This window comes from Manis pentadactyla, chromosome 5 (genome assembly GCF_030020395.1).
Source record: "Manis pentadactyla isolate mManPen7 chromosome 5, mManPen7.hap1, whole genome shotgun sequence".
Lineage (NCBI taxonomy): Eukaryota > Metazoa > Chordata > Mammalia > Pholidota > Manidae > Manis > Manis pentadactyla.
Genome location: NC_080023.1, coordinates 177,266,712 through 177,290,494, shown reverse-complemented (window position 1 = coordinate 177,290,494; position 23,783 = coordinate 177,266,712). Strand labels below are relative to the sequence as shown.

General features: G+C 60.9%; 1 protein-coding gene and 1 long non-coding RNA gene across 4 annotated transcripts; both read right to left on the bottom strand.

Annotated features, from left to right (window-relative positions):
* Positions 1–37: 37 nt before the first annotated feature.
* On the bottom strand, positions 38–21,137 carry COL9A3 (collagen type IX alpha 3 chain). Of its 3 annotated transcripts, none has more exons than XM_036901766.2 (32): positions 21,065–21,137; positions 20,450–20,518; positions 19,151–19,186; positions 18,476–18,547; positions 17,759–17,812; positions 16,713–16,748; positions 16,419–16,442; positions 16,208–16,261; positions 15,815–15,868; positions 15,380–15,421; positions 14,176–14,232; positions 13,752–13,805; positions 13,145–13,198; positions 12,871–12,924; positions 12,448–12,501; positions 12,022–12,075; positions 11,328–11,381; positions 10,587–10,640; positions 10,439–10,492; positions 10,263–10,307; positions 10,115–10,168; positions 9,983–10,036; positions 9,514–9,567; positions 9,336–9,407; positions 9,118–9,153; positions 8,563–8,607; positions 7,442–7,474; positions 7,128–7,274; positions 6,951–7,005; positions 3,667–3,849; positions 1,646–1,723; positions 38–754 (listed from the first exon to the last, which is right to left on the bottom strand). In XM_036901766.2, exons 1-32 carry the CDS (start codon positions 21,134–21,136, stop codon positions 564–566), a joined length of 2,049 nt encoding a protein of 682 aa, XP_036757661.2. In that variant the 5' UTR covers position 21,137; the 3' UTR covers positions 38–563. The 3 variants fall into 3 exon arrangements, with proteins under 3 accessions (XP_036757661.2, XP_057359130.1, XP_057359131.1); XM_057503147.1 differs by having other exon boundaries at positions 598–754; positions 7,163–7,274; XM_057503148.1 differs by lacking the exons at positions 38–754; positions 1,646–1,723; positions 3,667–3,849; positions 6,951–7,005; positions 7,128–7,274 and having other exon boundaries at positions 7,448–8,362.
* Positions 21,138–21,208: 71 nt separating this feature from the next.
* LOC130683920 (uncharacterized) lies at positions 21,209–23,601 on the bottom strand. Its single transcript, XR_008998055.1, has 3 exons — positions 23,139–23,601; positions 22,790–22,863; positions 21,209–22,342 (listed from the first exon to the last, which is right to left on the bottom strand). It is a non-coding gene; the product is annotated as an uncharacterized LOC130683920 (long non-coding RNA).
* Positions 23,602–23,783: the final 182 nt, after the last annotated feature.

Sequence of the window (23,783 nt, the reverse complement as noted above, 5' to 3'; positions counted from 1 at the left end):
GATACAAAGTCACCTTCAATAAATACCGTTTGTTGGAGATAAAGTTTGTCCACAGAAGCAGGAGCTGACTCAGGTGAGAGCTTTGTGCCAAAGGGACCCATACATTAAGTAAATTTTTTGTTACACTGTGGATAGTCAATCTGAAGATATAACATCACTTTATTGAGATTATATCTAGACTTTAAACAAATGCTATGTAAACAAGTCGCTGAATATTATGTTGGAATCGTACAAAACTTCGTGTATGTACACACTCTCTCCTTCTCAAATGCTGGGTTTACAATTTTATTACATAGGGTCTGTGTCTGAGGTATGATGTCACAGCCGAAATGGACCACCGTAAATACTCGCGGAGACGGAGCGCTTGACGACAACTCAGGGACGGGCATGGTTTCCCCTGAAACCAAGTGTCCAGCTGCTGCCGTTGAGGACGTGGAGGGGCAGCCAGGAAGGCCTCGCCTGACGGCATGGCAGCACAGCGTGCGACACTCCTGAGCAACGGCACAGCCGCCCAGGCGTGGCCCTCGGGGCTCGCCACTTCTCTCACCTTCTGAGGTTATGTTTTAGGAGCGTCTAGCACCCGATTTTTCCCCGCCGCCTCCCATCACGGCTCCTTGGCAGGCAGAGGTGTCGCAGATGCCAGGGGGCCCCTGGGCCCCAGCAGCGCCAGGAAGGCCAGGATCTCCAGGAAGCCCGGGCTCCCCGTGGGCCCCGTCGCGGCCGTCTTTGCTAACGCCAGGCACACCTTGCGGTCCTGAGACAGAGTGGGAAGGTGAGTGTGCACGCGGCCAGAAACTACATCGCTCAGCCCAGCCCGCCCTTCTGTCTCACTAGCTTACTCCCTAACTCTGGGAGAAGCCCTGGGTAGGAGTGCCGGCCACAGGGTGAGCAAGGGCAGAGGCCCTAAGTGGGGGAAGATGTGGCAGGCGCAGTGAGGTGCGCACGTCAGGGTTGAGAAGAGATCTTTGGAGCTGCATGGAGAGTGGGTGCAGAGCGGGCAAGAGGGTCCGCACAGGAGTGGCCTTTGAGTGACGCTGGTGGCAGCCATGGGGATGGGTGTGGGTGAACAGAAGGGGAAATCTACCTGGCGGTGGCACCTGCCCAGGTGCACGGTGGGCGGAGGCAGAGGAGGTCAGCAAAGTGGAGACCAGGGGGTGAGTTGCAGCCTCAAGGGCCAGGAGAAGAGCATTCAGGTGTTGGGGTGCAGCAGGGCCCGTGGCATGGAAGGGGCTCAAGAGCTGGAGCTGACTACCAGGATGTGTGTGTAGGTGGCAAGGATTCCAGAAGCGTCTCGGAGAGGCTGGGGTGTCCCCACTGGTGAGCAGCTCAACCCGCCCCCACCCCGTGACAAAGCATTTATGTTGGATACTAAGAATCTAAACATTCAGGGTATGTTGGGGCCAAGGAAGAAAATTCTGTTAGAATCTACTTAACAAGTAGACACAGGAGGGCCTGTTTATTGATTAATGGCCACTCTCCTGTGTAGAAGCTTAAACTATTCCTCAGCTCAGCTCTGAGAATGCTTGGCCAGGAGAGAAATCGTTCCCGTGAGAGAAAACGTGTCCCGCCTGCCACCCTGGCCCTGCTCTGTGTACAAATGTAGGGAAGGTGCCCCAACAGGAGATTTAGTGGCAGCGCCCCATACCTTGGAGCCCCTGGTCTCCATGAGGCCCGTCCAGACCCACGCCAGCCGAGCCCTTGTCTCCTCTGTCTCCCTGGTGGCCTGTCGTAGGTATTAACAGAAGCACGTTTAGAACACCTGGTGCAAGTTTAAGGAAAGCCCTCTGGTGTGTTGCAAACCACACCACCCGTGGTCCCACCCTTTTACAAATAGGGTGCCCACTTTTTAAGCTTTCTGCTGAAGTAAAACACATTTAGGGAAGTACCCACCACACATTGGGTGTGAAGGCGACAGACTGAATGAACCCACTGTGTGACTACCCAGCGTCAGAGTGGCCACTTTTGATGGTATTTTAGTTTTGTTTAAAATATTTCTGTCGAGCAGCTGCGTACCTATTTTATACTCCTACTATCATGAGTTTGACCCACACGTCACCTAAGGGTGTTTGGGACGGTCCCTCTGTGTCACTTCAGCCTTCCACTCCTCCTGGCCCTGGGCACTGAGGCGTGCTGAAGCCCGTGTGCTGTGCAACAGGAGACGTGCACAAGTTACTGTGCAGTTGGGTTTCTGGCAAATCAGCCTTCCGTGGGGACAGCGACACTCGACAGGAGCATTTTGCAGGCAGTCAGCCTGCTGTTGGCGCGCTGGTGTCAACGGCAGCAACACCAGCTGTGTGCAGGCTGGTACGTCAGTGCGTATTCCTGCCGCTGAGTGGAAGGTGGGCCTTGGTGGCCCTGAGGCCCAGGGCAGCAGGGCCCAGCCGCTGTGACTTGCTGGCTAAAGTTGGTTCTGGGGAAGTGCCCCTGACCTGCTGTGTCGCAGGGGAGACAGAAGCTCAGAGGGAACGGTGGCTGGTGCCTGAAGACCTGCAGTGGCTGTCCGGAAGTCTGCTTTACTGAGGAAGGGACGGCGGCCCTGGGAGGCGAAGCTGTCTGCCAGCCTCCCGCCGGGAAAGGCCTGCCTTCCACCGCCACACAGGAGCAGCGCCCTCAGAGGAGGGGCATCGACCAGCTCGTCTATGTGGGGGCTCCACTTGAACAGCAGCAAAGCTGTTTTTGAATTTTATTTTCAAAAGTTTTGCAGGCATTCAGATCCCTGTTTGAAAAAAACGCTGTTTTGGTCTTTGGTTGGAAAACGCAGTCCCGGTGCCAGAAGTTAGAGCCGCCGAGAAGACATGGAGCTATGAGGTGGTCACGTCGGCGGGATGAGAAGGCGCCGGGACGCGTCTGCTGCTGAAGCTGCTCAGCCCCACCTCTGGGTGTCTTCAGAGTAGGCGGCCTGGTGCCTGCGGGGTGCTTCCACCTGCTGGACTGAGTCTAGCCTCACGGAGGAAGAAAGGAACTCACAGAGCCAACTTTCTCCTGGAGACTCTGAACAGAAACTTCTCTGGTCAGGAAGTTGAATGAACGGGAATCATGGGCTTTAGACCCTCAGTCCGGGCCTGAGGGTGCCGGTGGGCGGCGGCGCACCGTCAGGGTCTCGACATGAAGTGAACAAACGTCTAGCAGCTCGTGAGATCCCCACAGTGTCAGCGTGGTCACTGTGAACAAGGGGCCACCGCGTGGGGTCAGCACGGCAGCCTAAAGCGTCTGTGATTTCACTGCATTTCTGAATTATTTCCTAGTTCTTTAAAGTTCTTAAAACGGATCTTTGAATCTTATCTTTTTTACCTTTTGCAGCAGAAACGTTCATATATGCCAGTTTTCATTAATGTAGGCGCTAGTACTTGTAAATGGGGTTCCTGTTTGTTCTTCTTCATGTTCTCATCTACCCCTCCTCCCCTGAATGTTGTTCTGATGGCATTGGAGAAAAGCATGCCATCTATAAAACATGTTACAGTCCCTGTGGGGTTAATGAGGAGTCAGCGGCCGGGCCCCGAGGCCCAAGGGGCTTCCCGCCAGATGGGCTCTGGCAGTGGCTCTGCCCTTCAGCACCTTGGCAGCGTCTGACATGAGCCAGGGACACCGAGGCAGTTCAGATGTGTGTGTGTGAGACACGGGTCTTGGCAAGGCCAGGCAAGGCCAGAAGCCCACTGGTGTACCCACCTCTGGGTCCAGGATCCCCCAGCTCTCCAGTGGGACCACGATATCCAGGGGGCCCTCGAGCACCCGGGTGGCCGATGGAGCCTGGGGACCCCGGAGGTCCCGGAGGTCCAGCTGGACCAGGCCGACCCATGGATCCTGGTGCTAAAGGCTTCCTCAGGTGAGCAGCTAATTGGGCGATTTGTTCTTTTGGAAAACAAAGATGCAAGCATTTATTCAAAGAGGGTTATCAAAGGTAATTTATGTAAAGCATAAAATAACTATACTGCTTTTGAGAAGGAAGTTTTGTTTATTGGTTTTAACTGCTTTGGGGTACAGAATCAGTGCTGTTCGATTTCCTCAGCACACCCAAGAGAGAATCACAAGCCTAGAAAGGAGATTCTCATTTTTTTGGAGCTCCTTAAAAATCCCACAAATCCACCAATATCCCTGATGAACAAAGATGCAAAAATACTTAACAAAATATTAGCAAACCGAATTCAAAAATACATCAAGAGGATCATACACCATGACCAAGTGGGATTCATCCCAGGGATGCAAGGATGGTACAACATTAGAAAGTCCATCAACATCATCCACCACATCAACAAAAAGAAAGACAAAAACCACATGATCATCTCCATAGATGCTGAAAAAGCATTTGACAAAATTCAACATCCATCCATGATAAAAACGCTCAACAAAATGGGAATAGAGGGCAAGTACCTCAACATAATAAAGGCCATCTATGATAAACCCACAGCCAACATTATATTGAACAGCGAGAAGCTGAAAGCATTTCCACTGAGATCGGGAACTAGACAGGGATGCCCACTCTCCCCACTGTTATCCAACATAGTACTGGAGGTCCTAGCCACGGCAATCAGACAAAACAAAGAAATACAAGGAATCCAGATTCGTAAAGAAGAAGTCAAACTGTCACTATTTGCAGATGACATGATATTGTACATAAAAAACCCTAAAGACTCCACCCCAAAACTACTAGAACTAACATTGGAATTCAGCAAAGTTGTAGGATACAAAATTAATACACAGAAATCTGAGGCTTTCCTGTACACTAACAATGAACTAACAGAAAGAGAAATCAGGAAAACAATTCCATTCACAATTGCATCAAAAAGAATAAAATACCTAGGAATAAACCTAACCAAGGAAGTGAAAGACCTATACCCTGAAAACTATAAGACACTCTTAAGAGAAATTAAATAGGACACTAGCAAATGGAAACTCATCCCATGCTCCTGGCTAGGAAGAATTAATATTGTCAAAATGGCCATCCTGCCCAAAGCAATCTACAGATTCAATGCAATCCTTATCAAAATACCGACAGCACTCTTCAACAAACTGGAACAAATAGTTAAAAAATTCATATGGAAACACCAAAGACCCCAAATAGCCAAAGCAATCCTGAGAAGGAAGAATAAATTGGGGGGGATCTTGCTCCCCAACTTCAAGCTCTACTACAAAGCCACAATAATCAAGACATTTTGGTACTAGCAGAAGAACAGAGTCACAGACCAGTGGAACAGAATAGAGAGTCCAGATAGTAACCCAAACATATATGGTCAATTAATATACGATAAAGGAGCCATGGACATACAATGGGGAAATGACAGCCTCTTCTACGGCTGGTGTTGGCAAAACTGGACAGCTACATGTAAGAGAGTGAAACTGGACCATTGTCTAACCCCATAAACAAAAGTAAATTCGAAATGGGTCAAAGACCTGAATGTAAGTCATGAAACCATAAAACTCTTGGAAAAAAACATAGGCAAAAATCTCTTAGACATAAACATGAGCGACTTCTTCATGAACTTATCTCCCCGGGCAAGGGAAACAAAAACAAAAATGAACAAGTGGGACAAATCAAGCTGAAAAGCTTCTGTACAGCAAAGGACACCATCAATAGAACAAGAAGGTACCCTACAGTATGGGAGAATATATTCATAAATGACACATCCGATAAAGGGTTGACGTCCAAAATATATAAAGAGCTCACACACCTCAACAAACAAAAGGCAAATAATCCAATTAAAAAATGGGCAGAGGAGCTGAATAGACACTTCTCCACAGAAGAAATTCAGATGGCCAACAGACACATGAAAAGATGCCCCACATCCCTAATCATCAGAGAAATGCAAATTAAAACCACAATGAGATATCTCCTCACACCAGTAAGGATCACCACCATCCAAAAGACAAACAACAACAAATGTTGGTGCGGTTGTGGAGAAACAGGAAGCCTCCTACACTGCTGGTGGGAATGCAAATTGGTTCAACCATTGTGGAAAGCAATATGGAGGTTCCTCAGAAAGCTCAAAATAGAAATACCATTTGACCCAGGAATGCCACTCCTAGGAATTTACCCTAAGAATGCAGCAGCCCAGTTTGAAAAAGACAGATGCACCCCTATGTTTATCGTTGCACTGTTTACAATAGCCAAGAAATGGAAGCAACCTAAGTGTCCATCAGCAGATGAATGGATAAAGAAGAGGTGGTACATATACACAATGGAATATTATTCAGCCATAAGAAGAAAACAGATCCTACCATTTGCAACAACATGGATGGAGCTGGAGGGTATTATGCTCAGTGAAATAAGCCAGGCGGAGAAAGACAAGTACCAAATGATTTCACTCATATGTGGAGTATGAGAACAAAGAAAAACTGAAGGAACAAAACAGCAGCAGAATCACAGAACCCAAGAATGGACTAACAGTTACCAAAGGGAAAGGGACTGGGGAGCATGGGTGGGAAGGGAGGGATAAGGGGGGGGAAAAAGAAAGGGGGCCTTATGATTAGCATGTATAGTGTGGCGGGGGCACAGGGAGGGCTGAGCAACACAGAGAAGACAAGTAGTGACTCTACAGCATCTTACTATGCTGATGGACAGTGACTGTAATGGGGTTTGTGGGGGGACTTGATGAAGGGGGGAGTCTAGTAAACATAATGTTCTTCATGTAATTGTAGATTAATGATACCAAAAAAAAAAAAATCCCACAAATCCAAGTGGCCAAAAGATGTCCACTTGGTCTATCCAAGCCAACAAGGTACACTTATTTGTCCCTTGTCCCTGTTTCATTGAGCAGACCTGCAGAACAACCACCGTGTGCCAGTCCTGCAGTAAATCCTGCAGGGAGCCTCTTCCACTCAGTGCAGATGCACCCACTGGACCCCCAGGGCCACAGGCGGGTGGCCAGCCTGCCCACAGCTTAGCTGGAGAGTGGTGGAGGGGCCAGGGGAAGGCAGGGCCCCGGAACCGAAGAGCCCGGGAGGAGCCCACTCACCGCTGATCATAGCCCCACACAGCTCCCTGATGTGCTGCTCGCTGGCTTCTTGCCCCTGAAAGTCACCCCACAAGTGGGTCAGCAGATGGGCACGCTGGCACCCCCACTACCTCACTCTGAAAAGCAACTGGCCAGTGCTGATGGGCAGGGACTCAGGGAAGGGCAGAAACCACGTACCGGGACACCAGGTATCCCTGTCACACCAGGCACACCTTGTATGCCCTGGACGCCAATGGGGCCGGGGGAGCCCGGGACGCCCTCCACACCGCTGGTGCCATTGGGACCCTGGATGCCTTTTGGGCCCAGCTCCCCTCGATTGCCAGGCTGGAGAGAGAGCAGGACAAGGCCGGTCACAGGCAGGCCACCCGGGGGCTTGCCAGCCCACACGCGCCCCCTGAGCAGAGGGGCTGGGGTCTGCCGACCCGCAGGGCTCCGCCGGCAGCCTGGGGGCCAGGAAGCCCACGGGCTCCTTTGGGTTTTTCAGCCCTCACCTCTCCTTTGGGTCCTACGGGGCCACGGGGACCCTGCAAAAGAGAAGTGCATTTCAATTCTCATTCGTGGTTGGGTGGTATTTGCATCTAAAGAGATCACCTAGCATATTGGTTGGGGATGAAATATCAGAGAGGTTACATCCTCCCAACTCTCCCAGTATGTTGTTCATATTGCTGAGTTTGGAGATTATGTACTGAGGCTTCGGTGACATCTTCCTTAGAGCATGTTTAGTGGCAGCACAACACCTTTTCTGATGGTTTACTTTGTTCCCCCTTTTGTTGTTATGGATAACGGCAAGCTGAGCGTCTGTGCCTGAAGCCCCCCTCCAGCTGTGTCCTCAGGAAGCTTCCCGGCTGGTGTGAACGGGTCACTGTTCCGACTGGACAGCAGAAGCCGGGACCACTCATCGGCGTCGCTGTCTGGGTGAGAGCCGGCCACCACACTGCTCAGGCCAAACAGCAGCCTGCCCTCAGTGAGGCTGGAAGGGAGCCCCCAGGAGGCCACGGGGCGCAGTGTGCGTGTCGCCCGTCCGATGCACAGACCCGGAGCCCCACGGTGACGTCTGCTTCTTCCAGCCGATCCCCAGCCAGCCGTGACACCCACACCCTCGAGGTAACCTTGGCTGGAGGCTGACAGTGCGTGCAGGGCTGCAAGGCTGCGGAGAAGGGACCAAGCGCAGCCGCCTCCTCTTTGCCAGATGCTGAGCAAGGCTCCACGACAGACCAGCACCCTGGCCACTGGGCAGCCAGGGACCCTTCTGCCCAGAACTCCGTGGTCGTTTCTGTTACCTCCGGCAGAGCCCAGGAGTTTTTCGGGGAGCTGAGATTCTGCTGTGAACGTAACCTGAGGGGTGGCTCTGTGGAAGCAGTTTTCTTCCATGAACACCTGGCAGCGACCAGCACAAGGTCACTTTGCAGGCACTGCTCCGTGAAAGGGAGAGTGCAGAGAGCCGCACAGCCAGACCTCGGAGCCCCACAGGGACAGCACCCCCACCCTGCGACTCACCCCCTAGACCGAGTTTCCCGTTCCTCCGCCTGGATCTGCGGGGTCCCCTGCCCCCAGATGTGGCTGGTTCATTCTCAGCTGTTACCAAACGTGAGGCCAACTCAGTTGCACTTACCAGGTCCCCTTTGTCCCCAGGAAGACCGTCAGAACCTGCAATGCCCTGAAAGTGACACGCCCCAAGTTACAGGACCATCCGAGCCTCAGGCTGTTCTCAAACCTGGGTGGGAGCCCGCCGGAGACCAGGCCCGGCGGCGCCACCGAGCTCTCCGTTGTTGTCATGATAAAGCTTTTCTGCCAAGCAGAACCCCGGTCCTGGGCCAACATACAAGGCATGGTGCTGCCTGGCCATCGGGGCAGCAGAGCCACAGCAACACAGGACCCCCCACCCCCAGCTTTCTGAGAGACTCAGCAAAGAGAGGCCTGGGGTCCGGACCCCACCCCTTTCTGGGGTCATTCTCCCAGAGGGCCTGCAAGGAACGCATCCTCCCTGAGAGGATCCCAGGGGGCCGACCAGAGGCAGCTACTGTTATGCCCAGGAGCCAGCGCATGCTGCTGGACTGGCCCCCCACCATTGGTACCCAGGGGATGTGGAAGCAGGGAGAGAAGTGAGGTAGGGGCTGCTCAGAGCTCTGAGGGCAGCACTGCACCTGACCTGCTGGTGCCCGCTCACCTGGTCTCCCTTGGGGCCTGTGGCTCCTCCGAGGCCCTGCAGCAGAGAAGGCTCAGCATCAGGGGGGTCTCAGGAAATACGGAGGTGACCTGCACGGAGTCCTGTGCACACCCCCTGCTCCCGCCCCCTGCTGCCAGGCCCCGCCCCTTAGGTCTGTGGGACTGTGGACAGCAGGTACAGGACAGGCACAGGATGCCCCTGCTGGGACAGCCACTTACCCGGTCACCCACGCCACCTCGGAGGCCCTGCGGGCCTGGCACACCGGCGTCTCCCATACTGCCCTTCCGGCCCTACAGACAGGGACCCAGCTTGTCAGCACCGACGAGGGAGCCCTCCCCCACCAGGCTGCCCACCGGGGCCCACTGGGTGCAAATCCTGCCCCCCAGCCTCACCCACCTGGAAGCCCTGGATGCCAGGAGCCCCAGGAGGGCCCTGTGGGCCCAAAGCCCCCTGAAAGACAGAAGAAAGGTTCCAGGGTAGGTTGGTCCTCCCACGGGGGGCAGACACGGGAGCTGGTCCCCAGCCCCCTGGCCAGTCACTGGGACAAGGCAGGGGAGTCCCTGAGGGGTCAGAGAGGTCCTGGGACCCCATGCACCAGCCAAACCTGGTGCCAGGCCACCCAGGGCCACCCAAGCCCTGTGGTGGTGTCACTAGCTCCACCTGGGGTTGGGCTGCCCCTGCCACGCACAGTGGCTCTGCCCCCTCAGCAGAGGTCTCAAGACAGGACAGCTGGGGCCTGGCCCTCACCATCTCCCAGCTTTCATGGGCTCAGCCCACTGATGTGTCCAAATGCCAGCCCAGCCATCACAGAAATTGGGTCACATAGGGGTGATTCCCCACTGATGCCCTGCCCCCCCCCACTCACCGCTGAGCCCCTGTGGCCAGCCTCGCCATGCTCCCCAGGCACGCCAACATCTCCCTACACGGGGAAGGGAAGGTGTGAGCAGGGTCTCTGCAACAGGGGGCAGAGTGTGGGGTGCGGGCTGTGGGTACTTACGGGGACCCCAGGCTCTCCTGAGGGGCCAGCCTCGCCCAGCTCGCCAGCTCTGCCCTGCGTGGGAAGGAGAGCTCTGGGTGCCCACCCACGTCCCTCTGCCCGGGACCGGGCGCTGGCCTCCCCTCCCCCAGAGAAAGAAGCCACTCACCAGCTCTCCCCTCTCGCCCTTGGACCCTGCTCGTCCCGGGAGACCCTGCAGCAGAGTCGGGGGTCAGCTGCCAAGTCCACAGGAGAGCACCCCACAGGGCGAGGGGCTCCGACGGCTTCCCTGGCCTTGATGCTGAGCCCCAGCTCAGGGGCCCCCAGGAAGCCCTGTGCACTCACCGGGAGCCCATTGGGGCCCTTCTCTCCTGGGGCACCACTGCGACCGGCCTCTCCCTGCAGAGATTGGGGGGAAATGGGGTACTGAGGCTGGGAGGCTGGACTCCCCACAGACCCCACCACCCCTGCAGGCTGCTGGCTGTGTACCGACCTTCTGGCCATCGAGTCCTGGCACGCCGTCCCGGCCGTCCTTGCCTGGCATGCCCTGGGGACGGGGGCAGAGGCCTGGTGGGCAGCAGCTCTCTCTTCCCCAATCCCCTCACCCTCCAAGCCACTCCCCCACACTGGGCGGGCAGCCCCTAAACTGCCCTGGGGGTGGTGGCCTCACAGCTCAGTGGTCACCTGGTGACCTGAGCTGCCCTCAGACCACAGGTGAGGGGCAAGGACACCCAGTGAGTGGGGGTAGGCACGCGCCAGTCAGACCCTGCACTGCCCTCCCCATCTGCCCAGACTTCACGGAGACCTGGCGCCAGGAAGGTGTCAGGGGAGCAGACGGCTTCCCCCACCAGCCTTCCTTGGCCTGCCGTGTGCTCCAGACCCCCCACTCGGGGCACGGGGCCAGGAGGGAGTGTGGGTCTGGGCTGAGTGTGGATGAGGGGGCACAGACGCAGAAGACGGTGCCCCAGAGCCGTGCCCACTGGTTCTGCACCATCCACTGTAGGAACAGTGACAGAACCCACAGTCCCGGGCAAAATGAAAATGCGGGGCTGTTCAACCACCATCCTGTGTTTTTGGATGGTGACCAACCACAGGCCACTACACAGAGTGAGAGCTGCGTGCTGGGCAGTGTGGCCCACGCTGAGCCCCGGGTGGAAGGAGAACGACCCCGGCAGGGGGCGGGGGGAGCGAGGCCTGGGGTCCGCGCATGGGCCCCGGAGCCCCGGGAACTCACCGGCTCTCCACTGGGCCCGGCCATCCCAGGGACCCCTTTGGGACCTGGTCTGCCCTAAAAGACACAAGCAACTGCAGCTGGGCCTGTGAGGGATGCCCCTCCCACACCATCTCAGTCCCTGGTGGGCCGCGGCCCAGTGCCCACCACCTCCGGGCACACGTGCAGGGCTGGGGCAGCTGTGGGGGCCAGTCCCGACTGCCTGCCGACTGGGACCCATCCTAGGGTCCTGGGGTCGCCGTGGCATCCGAGGCCACCTCACAGACCTCTGGCCCCCCGGCTCAGTCCAGGGGAGGACCAGGCCGGTCTGGGGGTGTCCGCAGCAAAGTGCTGTGGGGGGCAGTCCCTTGGCTGCCCGGCCTCCTCGGTCTCATGGAGGCTCGCTCGCTGCACCAAGCCGTCTCCTGCTGCTCCACACCACAGCACAGCACCCTTGGCCCAAGGGACGGGTCTTGCACAGATGTGTGTCAGTGCCCAGGACGCACCCCCAGGAGTCTGGGCCACAGCCCCTTCCTGGCCGCTCGGAGAGGAGCTTGTCAGACACAGAGCCGCTGAGGGAGTTGGGCCAGGGGCCCTCAGGCCGGACCCGGCACGTGTCTGTGGCTCACCGCCCCCCACCCCATGTCCCCTGGCATGTGCCGTCCACGCGCCCTCCCCCCCACCGAAGGACCCAGAGAATCGAGGTTCTCTCACTTACAAGGTCACCCTTGGGGCCACGGAACCCCTCTGGGCCCCTCTCGCCTCTGTCCCCCTGAAACGACAAGGGGGAGCAGGGACAGAGTCAGTGACTCGGGAAGGTGGACTGAGGGGCAGCTGGCTGGGGTCAGCCCCAGGAGTGGCCCGGGTGGCAGCCTGATGCCGCTGAGGGGCGCTAACAGCACCTCACTTTATGTCCAGAAAGAGAAAGACGCCACACCTCCCACAGACGACGGCCACCCTTGTAACTCACCTTCATCGGGTGCATCACCAGTACCTGCCCAGCGGTGCCCTCCCACGCCAAGGGGTGTGCCCACAGGAAGGACCTGCAGCCCAGTGGGGCTGGGCAGGTGACTGAGGAAGAGGGAAGGGGACAGAGAGTCTAGGACTGCACAGGGCTACCCTCCACCCCCAGACACACACATACCACTTTCCCAGGGGCTCCTGGGATCCCGGGTGGCCCTCGGAATCCAATGGGACCCTGTGAAGGAGAGTGGGGGGTTCATCTGGGGCCTCTTGTCTGACGCCTGGCCAGTATCCCCAGGGACCCGGTTCTGTCTGGGGAAAGCCCTGCCTCAAGCACCCATCAAGCATCCCCCCCAGTTGGCGACCCAGTGGGGCCCAGGCCTCTGCCCCCACATTTGCCAAAGCACCCCTTTCTCTCCTGCACCTACCCTTCCCATCCCCCTTGGGTCGAAGCCACACAGGCCTCACTGACGAGTGAATGGAGGCCCAGAAGCAGCCCTGCTGAGGTCACACAGCCCAGCCCCAGCACTCAGGGGGCCATCTGGCCTCTGGAGGTGACCCCCCTACTGCCTGGAGTGATCCCCCAAGGGGCTGGCAGACTTACCCGGTCCCCCGGGGGCCCGAGTGGCCCTGGCAATCCTCGTAGGCCCCGAGGACCCTTTGGGGAGAGAGCCAGAGATACACGGACTGCACCCTCCAGGGGGGCACTGAGGGGTCCTAGCAGGCGGAGGCTAAGACCCCAGAACTGGTAGCCTACCAGGCACCACCCCGGCCCAGTTCCCATTGTGGGTGTTGGTGGACTGGCCCCCACAGACCTGAGCAGCTCAAGGGGCTCCGGTCCCTCATCCTCACCCACGCCCAGCCCTCCCCTGGCTCACCTGCAGTCCCACGGTGCCTGGGATGCCGGCAGGCCCAGGGGGGCCGGGGTCACCCTACAGTGGAAGTTGAGAGGCAGTGGTCAGCTCTCCCAAACCTTCCCCAGCCGGCCAGTTCCCGTGCAGTGGGGTCCACCCCACTCACAGCTGCACCTCCGAGGTTGTGGGGGTACTGGCCTCCTCCAGAGAGCAGTGAGGCCCCAGCCCTTCCTAGACACCTCCTTCTGGCTGGGCTGGGCCCCCTCTGCTGCCCACATGGCAATCTGACCACTCCTGCCAGGCTGGAGGGCACCTGGCCTCACCCGCAGCCTGAGGGTGAGGACAGAAGACACCCCCCACCAGCAGCGGCCATGGGGAGAGAGGGCAGGGACTTCAGGGCTCACTTGGGGCTGAAGCCAGCCCTTCTGGCCACCGGTGGGGCCGGCCCAAGTTCAGGGGGCTTCCCCAGGAGCCCAGGTGGGCGGGGGTCTGCCAGAGGCCCTGCCCCAAACCACCTGGTCGGACCAGCCAGGCCGTGCCGGGGAGGTGTGCAAAGCAGCTGCTTCATCAAGGCGCCCCTTCCCCCACCCTGCCACCGCCTGAGCCGCAGCCCCACACCACCCGACTTTACCTTCTCGCCATCCTTGCCAACTTCTCCTTGCTCCCCTTTGTAGCCGGTGGGTCCCTGAAAGCCAGCGGTGACTGATGTCACAGACCCACTCCCAAGCAGCTCTGAACCCAGGCCTGCAGGGCCTATAGCTCGGGAAAACTGAGGCCCGAAAAGGAGGGCAGGGCTGGGCCAGGGAAGGGGGTCGGGACCCAGTGCCAGCTCTCCCCCTTGCCCTCTCTCAATGCCTCCCAGTCCTGGAGGCCAGTGCCCACTGGTCACCAGTGTTGAAGGGGGCAGGGGACGCCGCTTGCCCTTTCTTCTTGTACCAACCCTGGAACCAGGCCAGGCTTTCCAGACACCCACCTCCCTCATGTGGGTGCCAGGCAGCCTCCTGCAGGGCATGGAGGTGGCTCAGGTCTGGAGTCACTCCTCAAGCATGACTCACCTTGAACCCTGGCATCCCCGGGGGCCCTGGAGGGCCTGGCGGGCAGATGGCCGGGCACTGTTGGAGAACAGAGAGGTCAGACCCCTGCCAGACAAACAGCGACCTGATGGCAGCTCTGAGCAGGACTTGGACCCTGAGATCAGCATGCAGGAGCCCTGATATGGGCCTTCCCGCAGGGGTGAAGGGGGCCTTGGACAACACTGGGCCTCCTGGGGCCCAGACAGGGCCTCATTCAGCACCAGCCTCAGGGTGCGGCAAGCCGCTGCCCAGGAGCCAGACTGAGGCTGCCCGGCCCCCGGGGGCCTCCCCCTCCCAGCCTGGCTCCAATTTCTCTGCCCCAGTTCAGATGCCAGGTTCAAGGCAGCCATTCAGCTCGGGAGCTGCTGGCTTCACAAAGGGGCCTTCGTCTCTGTCCCACTGCTGACAGCAAACTTCAGGCTGTGGTCCCTCAGGGCATGAACGCACTTCAGGAAGGGATGTGTGTCCCTCAGGCACAGGCTGGATGCCCCATGCCTGAGATGGCACAGGGGTTGTAGATCACTCCATGGCTGATCTGGCCGAAGCCATCAACCACCACCCCAGCCACCCTTGCCAGGCCCATCCTCAAGAGGCCAGCCACTCGCCTCAGGGACACCGACCAGGTGCTTGGGACACAGGGTGGGGGTGAGCAGCCAGACCGGGCCCAGGTCTCTGAGAGCCCAGAACCTCTGCCCCATGGAAGCCAGCTCAGCCAAACTGTGAACGGCTGCACGGGACAGGGAGACACATTTGTGGTGCCCAGTCACTGTCTTTCTTTTCATACCAGCCATAGGTGCCAAGACTAAGACAAAAGTGAGCCCCGGCTCCAGTGTGGAGGCTTCTGCGCTGGGAACGCCAGGCAGCCGGCACGCGCACCATGTGGCCGGGAGCACTTAATGCAGCTGCACCAAGAACACTGGATTGTTTAACATTTGATTTTGCTAGACTTAGATTCACTGCCACGTGTGGTCAGGGTGATGGGACAGGGCAGGGCCAGGCCAGTGGCCGAGGTGGGGCAGTGAGGATGCAGGGGAGGCTGTGGCCGGAGCTGGAGGGCTGTCCCTGCCTTCCTGCAGGGAGGGGACCGGCCATGCCCCACGCAGGTTGGAGGTGATGGATCAGCCAGAGCCCCCTCCCACCAAGATCAGCACCCCCAGCCCCCTTCTCAGTGACGGTAAGTGCCCACCTGAAGGTCAGTAGCGCCTTCGGGGAGGACCCCTGGGTGACCCTGAAACACAGAGACAGCTGACTTTGACCTGCCCACCTGCCCTTCCCCTCCCACCACTCCAGGACCTCCAGGGGACTCGGCCCCCAGAGTGGCCAGGGCTGCTGGCTCGGCTGCAGGGCACGTAACAATGACAGAAGCCACCTGCCCTTGGGACCGGGTAGAGCTGCCAGTCCTGAGCCCTGCCTATGCCCAAGTCAGCGGACCCAGCCACTGCCTCAGCCCCACTTAGCCCGCATCCGGGGAACGCCCAGGAATCTCCACACAGGCGCGGGTCCTGGGGCGGGGGGCCCTGAAGACAAGGCGCCTGGAGACAGGACTCAGGCCCACCACACAGTTATCCGTGCCTGGCACCTCCCCTAAGGAGCTCCGGAGCCCTGTGCCCACAGTACTTACAGGGGGTCCAGGAGGTCCCGGTGGGCCAGGAAGGCCTGGGAGTCCCGAGGGTCCCTGGGGAGAATGATGTCTTAGATGGGGCAGGTCCAGCCCCCGCCTGGCTGGCTGCTTCCGAGGCCTCCCTGTTCCACTGGGCCCTGTGGGCACTCTCCCAGGTCCGAACGCCCCCGCCCTCCACTGACACCCCGGCCCTGGCTTTGAGCTAGCGGACTCCGGGTGTCCTGAGGTCGGGCCTGACCCTGGGTATCAGCCAGGGCTTCCTCCATCAAGGCCCACCGAGAAGGAAGGGGGAGAAAAGGTGGAGGGGAAGCTCTTGGCAGCTGACCTGGGGGCAGCCTGGCAGGTGGGGCACCTGCTCCAAGCCTTGGGGGAAGGTCTAGGGCAGCCACTCACCGGGGGGCCCCGGAGGCCGATTCCACCTGGGAGGCCACTCACCCCTGCCTCGCCCTGGGGAGGCAAAGAAGTGAGGAATGGGGGTCTGCCCCCAGGGAGCTCTGAGCACCCCCTCCTGTGGCCGCCCCAGCCCTGTGGTTCGGGCAGCCGGGGCAGCTCTGGGCATGGCGGGCATGCCTGGGTGGGGGCTGCAAGGGCTGTTGGTACTCACGGGGGGTCCGGGCAGGCCTTTGCCCTACAAAGCCAAGCATGGGGTCAGAACTTCCTGGGCACAGGACAGGTGTGCCCACCACCCCTCCCCCTAAGATGGTCAGGTGGGCTGTTGGGGAAAGTACATCAGGGGATGAGACCCCCCCCCAACCCCGGAGACAGGGCACAGCTCAAATATGCCCCAGGACCCAGCCCAGGGACCAGCCCCACAGAGGGCAACAGGGAGGGCCGGGTACAGCCCTGGTCAGGCCCTCTGGCTCCTTGAACGCCCCCTGGGAGCCAAGGCGGTACTCACCCCCAGCCCGGGCGGCCCAGCGGGGCCTAGACTTCCCTGCAGGAGGAAACCAGGCGTCGGGGGTGGCAGGACCCAGGACCCCGCCTGTTTGCAAGCCCTCCCTCCTCCCTCCCAAGTTCATCCTACTGCCCCTCTGAGGAGGGTCCCCGTGTTACAGAAGGCGAGGGGCGGGGGCGGGGGCCCTGATGCCCAGTGGCCGGGGCAGGTCCCTTGCCAAAAGCCCTGCTGAGGAGAAGCCGGACCTGTTGGAAGCAACTGTGGGAACAAGCACGCCACAGGCCAGACGGGCCACCAGGAAGGCCCAGCATCAGCGCCAGCCTGAGCCACACGGAAGTGCCCCACACCTGTCTCCTCCGGGAAGCCCTCAGTGCACTCACCTCAGACAGAGGCCACTGAGACCCCGGCCCACAGCAGGCAGCCCAGAGTCCTGGGCGGCCAGGGCCCGCTGGCCCCCGCCCAGTCCTGTCACTACCCTGCCTCCGGAAGACAGGGTCCTTGCACTGCAGGCCCCTCCCCTCTCCTGTCCCCCTGCCAGAGGCTCCCTGCAGAAAGACCGGAGCCAGCGGGCCCTCCACCCCTGCCGAGGGCCTGCCGGCCACCACAGCCACCCCACCCCGTTCTCAACTCCAAGCATTCCCACGGCCAAGCTGCCAAAGGCAAGCTGTGTCCTCGCATCCCCACCTGGCCCCGCCCCTCACACCAGGCCTCGGGGACCCACTTCTCCACGTGAGTTGCCCTTGGAGAAAGCCCTCCTTAGGGGGCACTGGGCAGTCAGGAAGGGGGTGTAAGTGGATGATGGCCAGACTTGAGGGGTGGCCTAGGTGACCTCGGGCCCCTCAGGTAGGCACACATAGGGGACACCATGTGGGCCGGCCACTTGCCACACTGTGCCCACCTGAGCTCCAGCCCCCTCCACCCACTGCAGGGGCAGGGTCCTCAGAACCACTAGCCCCATGACTCTGTGGATGGAGGGTGCTTAGACTGGCCACCCCTGGCCGGGTACCTCGCCCCTAAACTGAAGGCATGGATGTGATATAGGCACTTACCCGTTCTCCAGGGGCGCCTCTGGGTCCAGGGGGTCCATCCCCCCCCGTTAGACCCTGGGGAGGCAGGCAGAGGGAGGGCTTGAGGGGTCACATGAGAAGGACGTGCCCCCGCCAGGGCCCTTCCCTAACTAACACAGTCCTGAGAGGCCGGAAAGACCCTCAGGTGTGCACCTTCCTCTCCTGGCCCCATGCACGTCCACTTGGTGTTCCCAGGGGCTCCGGGGCAGCCAGGGGAGGCCAGCAACAGGAGCACTGCTGCAGCTGGTGACCCAGCTGAGAGCTGACTTCTCAGACCCCCTCCAGTCCTCACAAAGCCCAGGTCGTCTGGAGCCAGGCCTTGAGTCTGAGGACGGGTACAGTCAGCCTGGAGTTTGGTGGGGCCTGGATAATGGGTGTTTGTTCCCAGATAAGCAAGGGCTGGTGAGACTTTCACCTCTGGGGGCCAGCTCTGTCCTCTGCCAGCCCCCAGGGCCAGATGCTAAGGGCCTGGGAGGAAGGCCAAGGACCCTGCTGGGGGATGTCCGGAGACACTCTTAGGACTGGGTTTCCTGCTTGGACAGGCCCAGCTGGAGAACAGCAATGAAACCTGATGCCTGGGCACCGGGCTGGAACCCCTCCAGGCCTGCAGGGGAGTTGGGGGCTCATGGGGTGGGGGAGGGAGGGGCTCAAGCGGGGGGCAGGGCCTGAAGGGCCCCGGGGAGGAGCAGGCATACTCACGTCCACGCCAGGCAGTCCAGGCAGCCCTGCCTCTCCTGGGTTCCCGGGCTTCCCTGGGGCCCCTTTCAGTCCCTGTGGGGTGGGGGGCACAGGCATGAGCGGAGCCCTGGCATGGAGCCCTGGCCTTCCCTAAGGGAACAAGCGCTTCCCAGGGAGGGCACCACCCGGTAGTGAGCTGGGCGCCTCTCGCCAGAGCCTCGGCCCTGCCTGCTCCCCTGCAGACTCCGCCCCTGCTGGGCCTGTGGGTCCCCCTAGGCCCCCACCCTGCTGGCCTCAGGAGGGCTGCTCTTCCCAGCCAAGCCCCTCACTGGGATGTATCTGCAGGGCATCCACCTGGATGGCTTGCTGCCCCAGTGAAGGGCTGGCAGGTCCCACGGTGGGGCCCCCAGTGAGCCCCAGGATCCTCAGTTCCTGGGCCTAAGCCACGCTGACCATGCAGGGCTGTACAGACCCCTCCCCACGTGCCCAGGCACTGGCTCGGAGAAGGTGCAAAGCCAGGCCAGGCCCAGAGACACCCGACCCCACCCACTCCCCTCCCACTCCTTCCTGGCGCACCATAGCTCCAAGCCCTCTGAAGCCTCCCCTCGGGTGACCCAGGGCAAAGCATGGTGGGAAGGGGTGTCAATGACCCCTCTGTTGCAGGCGTCCCCACTGCAGACTGGCAGGGATACTCACTGGGGGCCCAGGCAGACCCGGAGGACCAACTTCCCCCTGCAGAGGGGAAGACACCCACATGTGCAAGCATCCCCGAGCGCCCTGCCCCAAAGGCCCCAGGGCACAAGACAGGAGCCCCTTACCCCCTGCCCACCCCTCAGCGGACCTTCTCTAAGACGCCGAGGAGGCGCTGTGGAGGGGTGAGCTGGCAGACTGGGGCTCAGGCCCTGCAAGACCCACACACCTTTTGGGGCCCACTTTGAGGGCACAGGGACAACTCCCCCCCTCCCCAAGAAATGAAGGGAACACATCATGAAGCCCCACCCTCCATTGGTCTGAAAATCTCCAGAAAGTGGGCTTCATGCTGAGAGGCCTCTAGTTCCATCTGGTCAGAGCAGCAGCACCCCAACACACAGAGGCTGCGGAAGGCACCCCAGGTCCCCCACCCCCACGAGGCCTGAAGCCCTTTAAGGGAGCGTCCAGGACAGGCTTTAGGTGGTAGCTCTCCCAGAGAGACGGGCTCTGCTTGGCTTCTCCTGGCTCCCAGCAGCACAGGGGCCCCGGGGTGCCAGGGGCCCAGCCGGGAGTGGGGAGGGGCATGCGTGGCCACCTGGCTCCAGCCTCCCCCCACCCCTCTCAGCTGTTGCCGAGACCGCTGGTCTGGGGGAGGCTCAGGCCATCGAGGGCCAGGCAGGGCCTTGGGGACTCAGAGGGAGGCTGAGGACTGGCCGCAGGGGCTCCACCTGGGAACAACACAGGTGGGGAGAGCCCGCCTGTGGGGGCTGCATGGGGGGTTTGCCCGGACAGTCCCCAGGGGAGGGCAGGCTACAGGATTCCAGCGGCCTCCCCGAGCTTCTTGGGCTGCCCTTGGCCTGGGGCACGCATGGAGGGCGCCATCTCTGGGACAGAGCTGGTCCCCAACACCCTCCCCAAGGCTGGCTCCAGCCTCTGGCAGCCCCCAACAAGACCCACCCAGAGGGACAGACCCTGTACCTCCACCTGGAGACCCCAGGAAACAGGGTCACAAGCACCTCCAGGGACCCAGACACACGCAGCTCAGTGCCCACATTTCCATTCCAAAGACCTCCATGTGGCCCCCCACCTGCTCTGGGGGGGGTGCAGTCTCTGTGGGGTGCGTCCCAGCAGGACAGAACTGTCTTTGTTTCTCACCCCACAAAGGGGCTGGCCTATCGCCCCAACATCACCCCAGCCCTAGGGGGTAGGACTTAGCTTTTGTCTCCATCAAGTCTGGGAGCTCAGGGAGGTTGGAGCCAGAACGAGAGCCCCACAGGAACCCCCACCCTTCCTGCCCCAACTCACATCGATGCCATCCTTGCCTGGCTTCCCAGGTGGCCCCGGGGGGCCAGGGGGGCCCCGAAGTCCCACTTTCTGAAATGGAGAAATGTCATTAGGCGGTGTCCTCCCACCCTCTCCCATGCGGTGGGTCCCCCTGGTGGCACTCGGGCCAGCAGGAAAGAGCACCCCCTCTTCCTGGGTCCCGAGCAGCCCTGGGGCCTGCCACAGGGGCTCATGATGCCATCCCCCAGACCCCCAGAGCCTCTGGCCCAGGCAGTTAGGCCAGGTGGGGCTGTGCCTGCCCTGCAGGGAGTTGCGGGGAACAAAGGCGACCTTGTGCGCATCCCCGGTGGGCGCTGCAGTGCTGGCGGTGGGCCGAGGCCCGGCGGGGACGGGGCTGCCTCCTGGGCTCGTCCCCGAGGTGTCCTGGTTTCCACGGGGGCTCAGCCGGTGATCAGCACCCCGCACCCCAAGGGAAGGCAGGTTATGGGACAAGGCGGTTCCCAGGCACCCCCTGGCCCTGGGGGTGAGGGCTGCTGCCCCCTGGCTGTGCCACTCGATATCTACCTCAGAGCCCCAGGCCCCTGCCCGGGGCTGCCGACCTCCCCTGCCAACGCAGCGCGCCCTGGCCCGGCTCACCTGCGCCTCGGTCGCCGTCATGGCCAGGAGCTGCCCAAGCAGCAGCAGGGCCAGGGTGGGGGCTCCGGCCATGGCTGCAGTCGTACTCTGAGCGCGTCCGCGGCACAGCGGCGCGGTGGGCAGGCAGGCGGGGCAGGGGGCGGGTGGATGCCAGGTCCCGCCCTGGCGGCGGCGGCACAAGCCCCCCATTCAGCCGGGCCCACCTAGGCGGGCGGGGGCTTCCGCGCCGCCCGGCGCCTCCCTGCTGAGCCGGCCAGGGGGAAAAAAGAAACCCAGTGGCATTTTTTGGCCAGCCTCTGAGTTAAAATTATCCTGGCTCTGAGCACTTGCACACAGACACCTTTTAGCAAAAAAGAAAGACGCTCTTTTCTCCCCCTGCTCCTCAGCCAGGGTGTGGGTAGGGGAGGAACCCGCATGGACGGCTCCCTGGGAGCAGGGGCAGCTGTGGGCGTGCAGGCAGGGTGCGGAGGCTGAGAGCCCCATCCCAGGCCGTGAGCGGGCCTGGAAAGACCCCCACAAGGGCAAGCACCCCCTTGCCAGGCCCCCACAGGGCCCACCAAGCCCCCGCTCCTGTGCAGGCCCTGCCCTTATCCGTTGAAGTCGAGTTAAACTTCCAGCAAACTGAGGGGTCCCACGCGTCAACCCTCACTGGCAAAGGCCTCTCCGGCTCGGCAGCCCCCAGCCCCGCAGAGTGCAGAGTGGTGGCCTGGCCGGGAGGAAGCTCCGCACGACCCTGGGGCCTGAGGGCACGGGACGGCCTGAACCCAGAGGCTGGCGTCAGCTGCTCCCGTTGCTCACAAGCTTCGGGCAGCTCAGGGTGGCCAGTCGGGCAAGCTCTGCTTCACCTGGGAGGGCACGGGAGCGGCAGGAGGGCTGGCAGCTGGGGCCAGGAGGCCCCCATGGCCACCCGAGAGGACCCTCGGATGTCCAGGTCACTCACAGGCCCCGTGGATGCACGGAGCCCAGCTCCACCCCGGTATCTGAATCCCGGTTTATCTGCACGTGTTCCTTTCTGGGAAATGCTGTTGAAGGATTTACAGTCAGTGCGCTGTGCGAACTTCATTTCTGCAGCTGGGAACTCAGGACTTTGTACACGGGAGGAAGGGCACGGTGGGGGGCGGGGGGCGGTGTAACCGGGCGAGTCTCACGTCACTGTTGGTCAGGCTGTGACCGGCTCCTCCAGGCGGCCACTCTCATGGGGTTGTGAACTGCATCAGGCTGGGCGAGAGCAGCCCTGAGCTCCTGGCTTCCAGCGGTCCGGGTCACCCCAGCACGTCCCTGGGGACCGCAGGGCAGGGCTGTGGGGCGAGCCCAGGCCTGGGAGCTAGCCTGCGTCTCCCCGCCAGCTCTCCCCCTTGGTCCTCCTGCCTCCCCCAGGCCCCCAGCCCAGCTCCGCTGACCTGCCCCTGCTGCACCAGACTTCAGAGGAAGCCCAGCTGGCATTCCCCTGGGCAGGGAGCACCTGGCGTCAGGACCGCTGCTGGCCCTACTGCCCCTGGGCCCAAGCAGCTGCCACAGCCCAGGTTTGGGGGCCAGGGCCAGCCTCACACCCACCTGGCAGTCTGGTGTCAGTGGCCAGAACCAAAGCAGTGCCCACCTGCTTCACTGTCACTGTCCCTGGAGCCTGGGGGGCAGGTGGGCCCGAGCTGCCTGCCTGTCCCCAGGTCCCTACGGCTGGGCAAAGGCCCCTCCCCGAGGCCTTTGCCAAGGGGATTGTCCACTCACTTCAGGCTTCACCTGAACTTGAGTCCTACGGTGGTCTTGGCTGAGGACCCTGACCACTGGGGGTCAGTGGGACCCTGTGGGAGAGACTCAGTGTTGATTCCCCAGACCCAGATCAGTGCCTTGGTTTCCCCTCCATGGTGGAAACCCCATCACTGGGCCGAAACCCAGTGCAGGCATCGGGGTCCCACTCCTAGCAGGCCAGGGGTGGGGAGCCATGGGGAGGGGAGCCAGCAGAGAAGGACAGCCCCCCTCCCACCCCACCCCCCGTCCTGGAGAAAGGAAACTCCGGGTCTCTCCCTCCAGGACCTGCAGCTGGCCCGTCAGCCCTCCCCGCGGCACAGGGGCTGACCTTCGGTGTGCTCCACGGAAGTGGGCCTGGATCCCAGTGACGGCGGCGCCCTCCCCGCCCCCGAGTTGTGATCACCATCACTCATCTGTTCAAAGGCAAGCATGGGGCCCTCTGCCGTCTCCTCACCCTGTTGACTCTGATGAGAAACGCTGATGTCAGGAAGGAGGGGTCCTGGCCCAGGGGGACAAAGCCAGGCTGTGAGCCAAACATGCCCTGTGCCCATGGAGAGGCCTTCTGTGGGAGGGAGGCTGTGGCCACACCAGGTGGAGGGGCCCAGGGGGTCCTGGGAAGGCTGTGCCTTAGTGCAGAGGTGAACCAGGGGTGCTGTGGCTGTCAGGGCAGGGACAGAGAGGACAAAGCTGCAGAGCACTGCCGAACTTGCTCCTCCAAACACATCAGCACACCCCAGATCACGGCAGGAGGCCTGGTCCAGACTGGGACGCACCCAGACACAGCCCCTGCCCCCCAGCACACCCAGGCTCAGCCTTGAACAGGTGACACAGGCAGCCACAGAACCAACTGCTGGGCCCGCGGCTCTGGGACGCTGTGGGCAGGGTGCCCTGGGGGTGGGCAGGGCTGCCCCCCGCTGCGACCCCATGGTGCTGCCATGGCCAAAGCGGAACCACAGTGGAGCCTGGCTGCTCT

What these genes read in the sequence shown, in the direction of transcription:
- COL9A3 (XM_036901766.2), bottom strand. Translation starts at nt 21,136, where the DNA reads ATGGCCGGAGCCCCCACCCTGGCCCTGCTGCTGCTTGGGCAGCTCCTG. An exon ending in TCGGCCTCCGGGGCCCCCCG is followed by an intron (nt 15,869 to 16,207) that starts GTGAGTGGCTGC and finishes CATTCTCCCCAG; the next exon opens with GGACCCTCGGGACTCCCAGG. An exon ending in CTGGCCACAGGGGCTCAGCG is followed by an intron (nt 9,568 to 9,982) that starts GTGAGTGGGGGG and finishes TCTGTCTTTCAG; the next exon opens with GGGGCTTTGGGCCCACAGGG.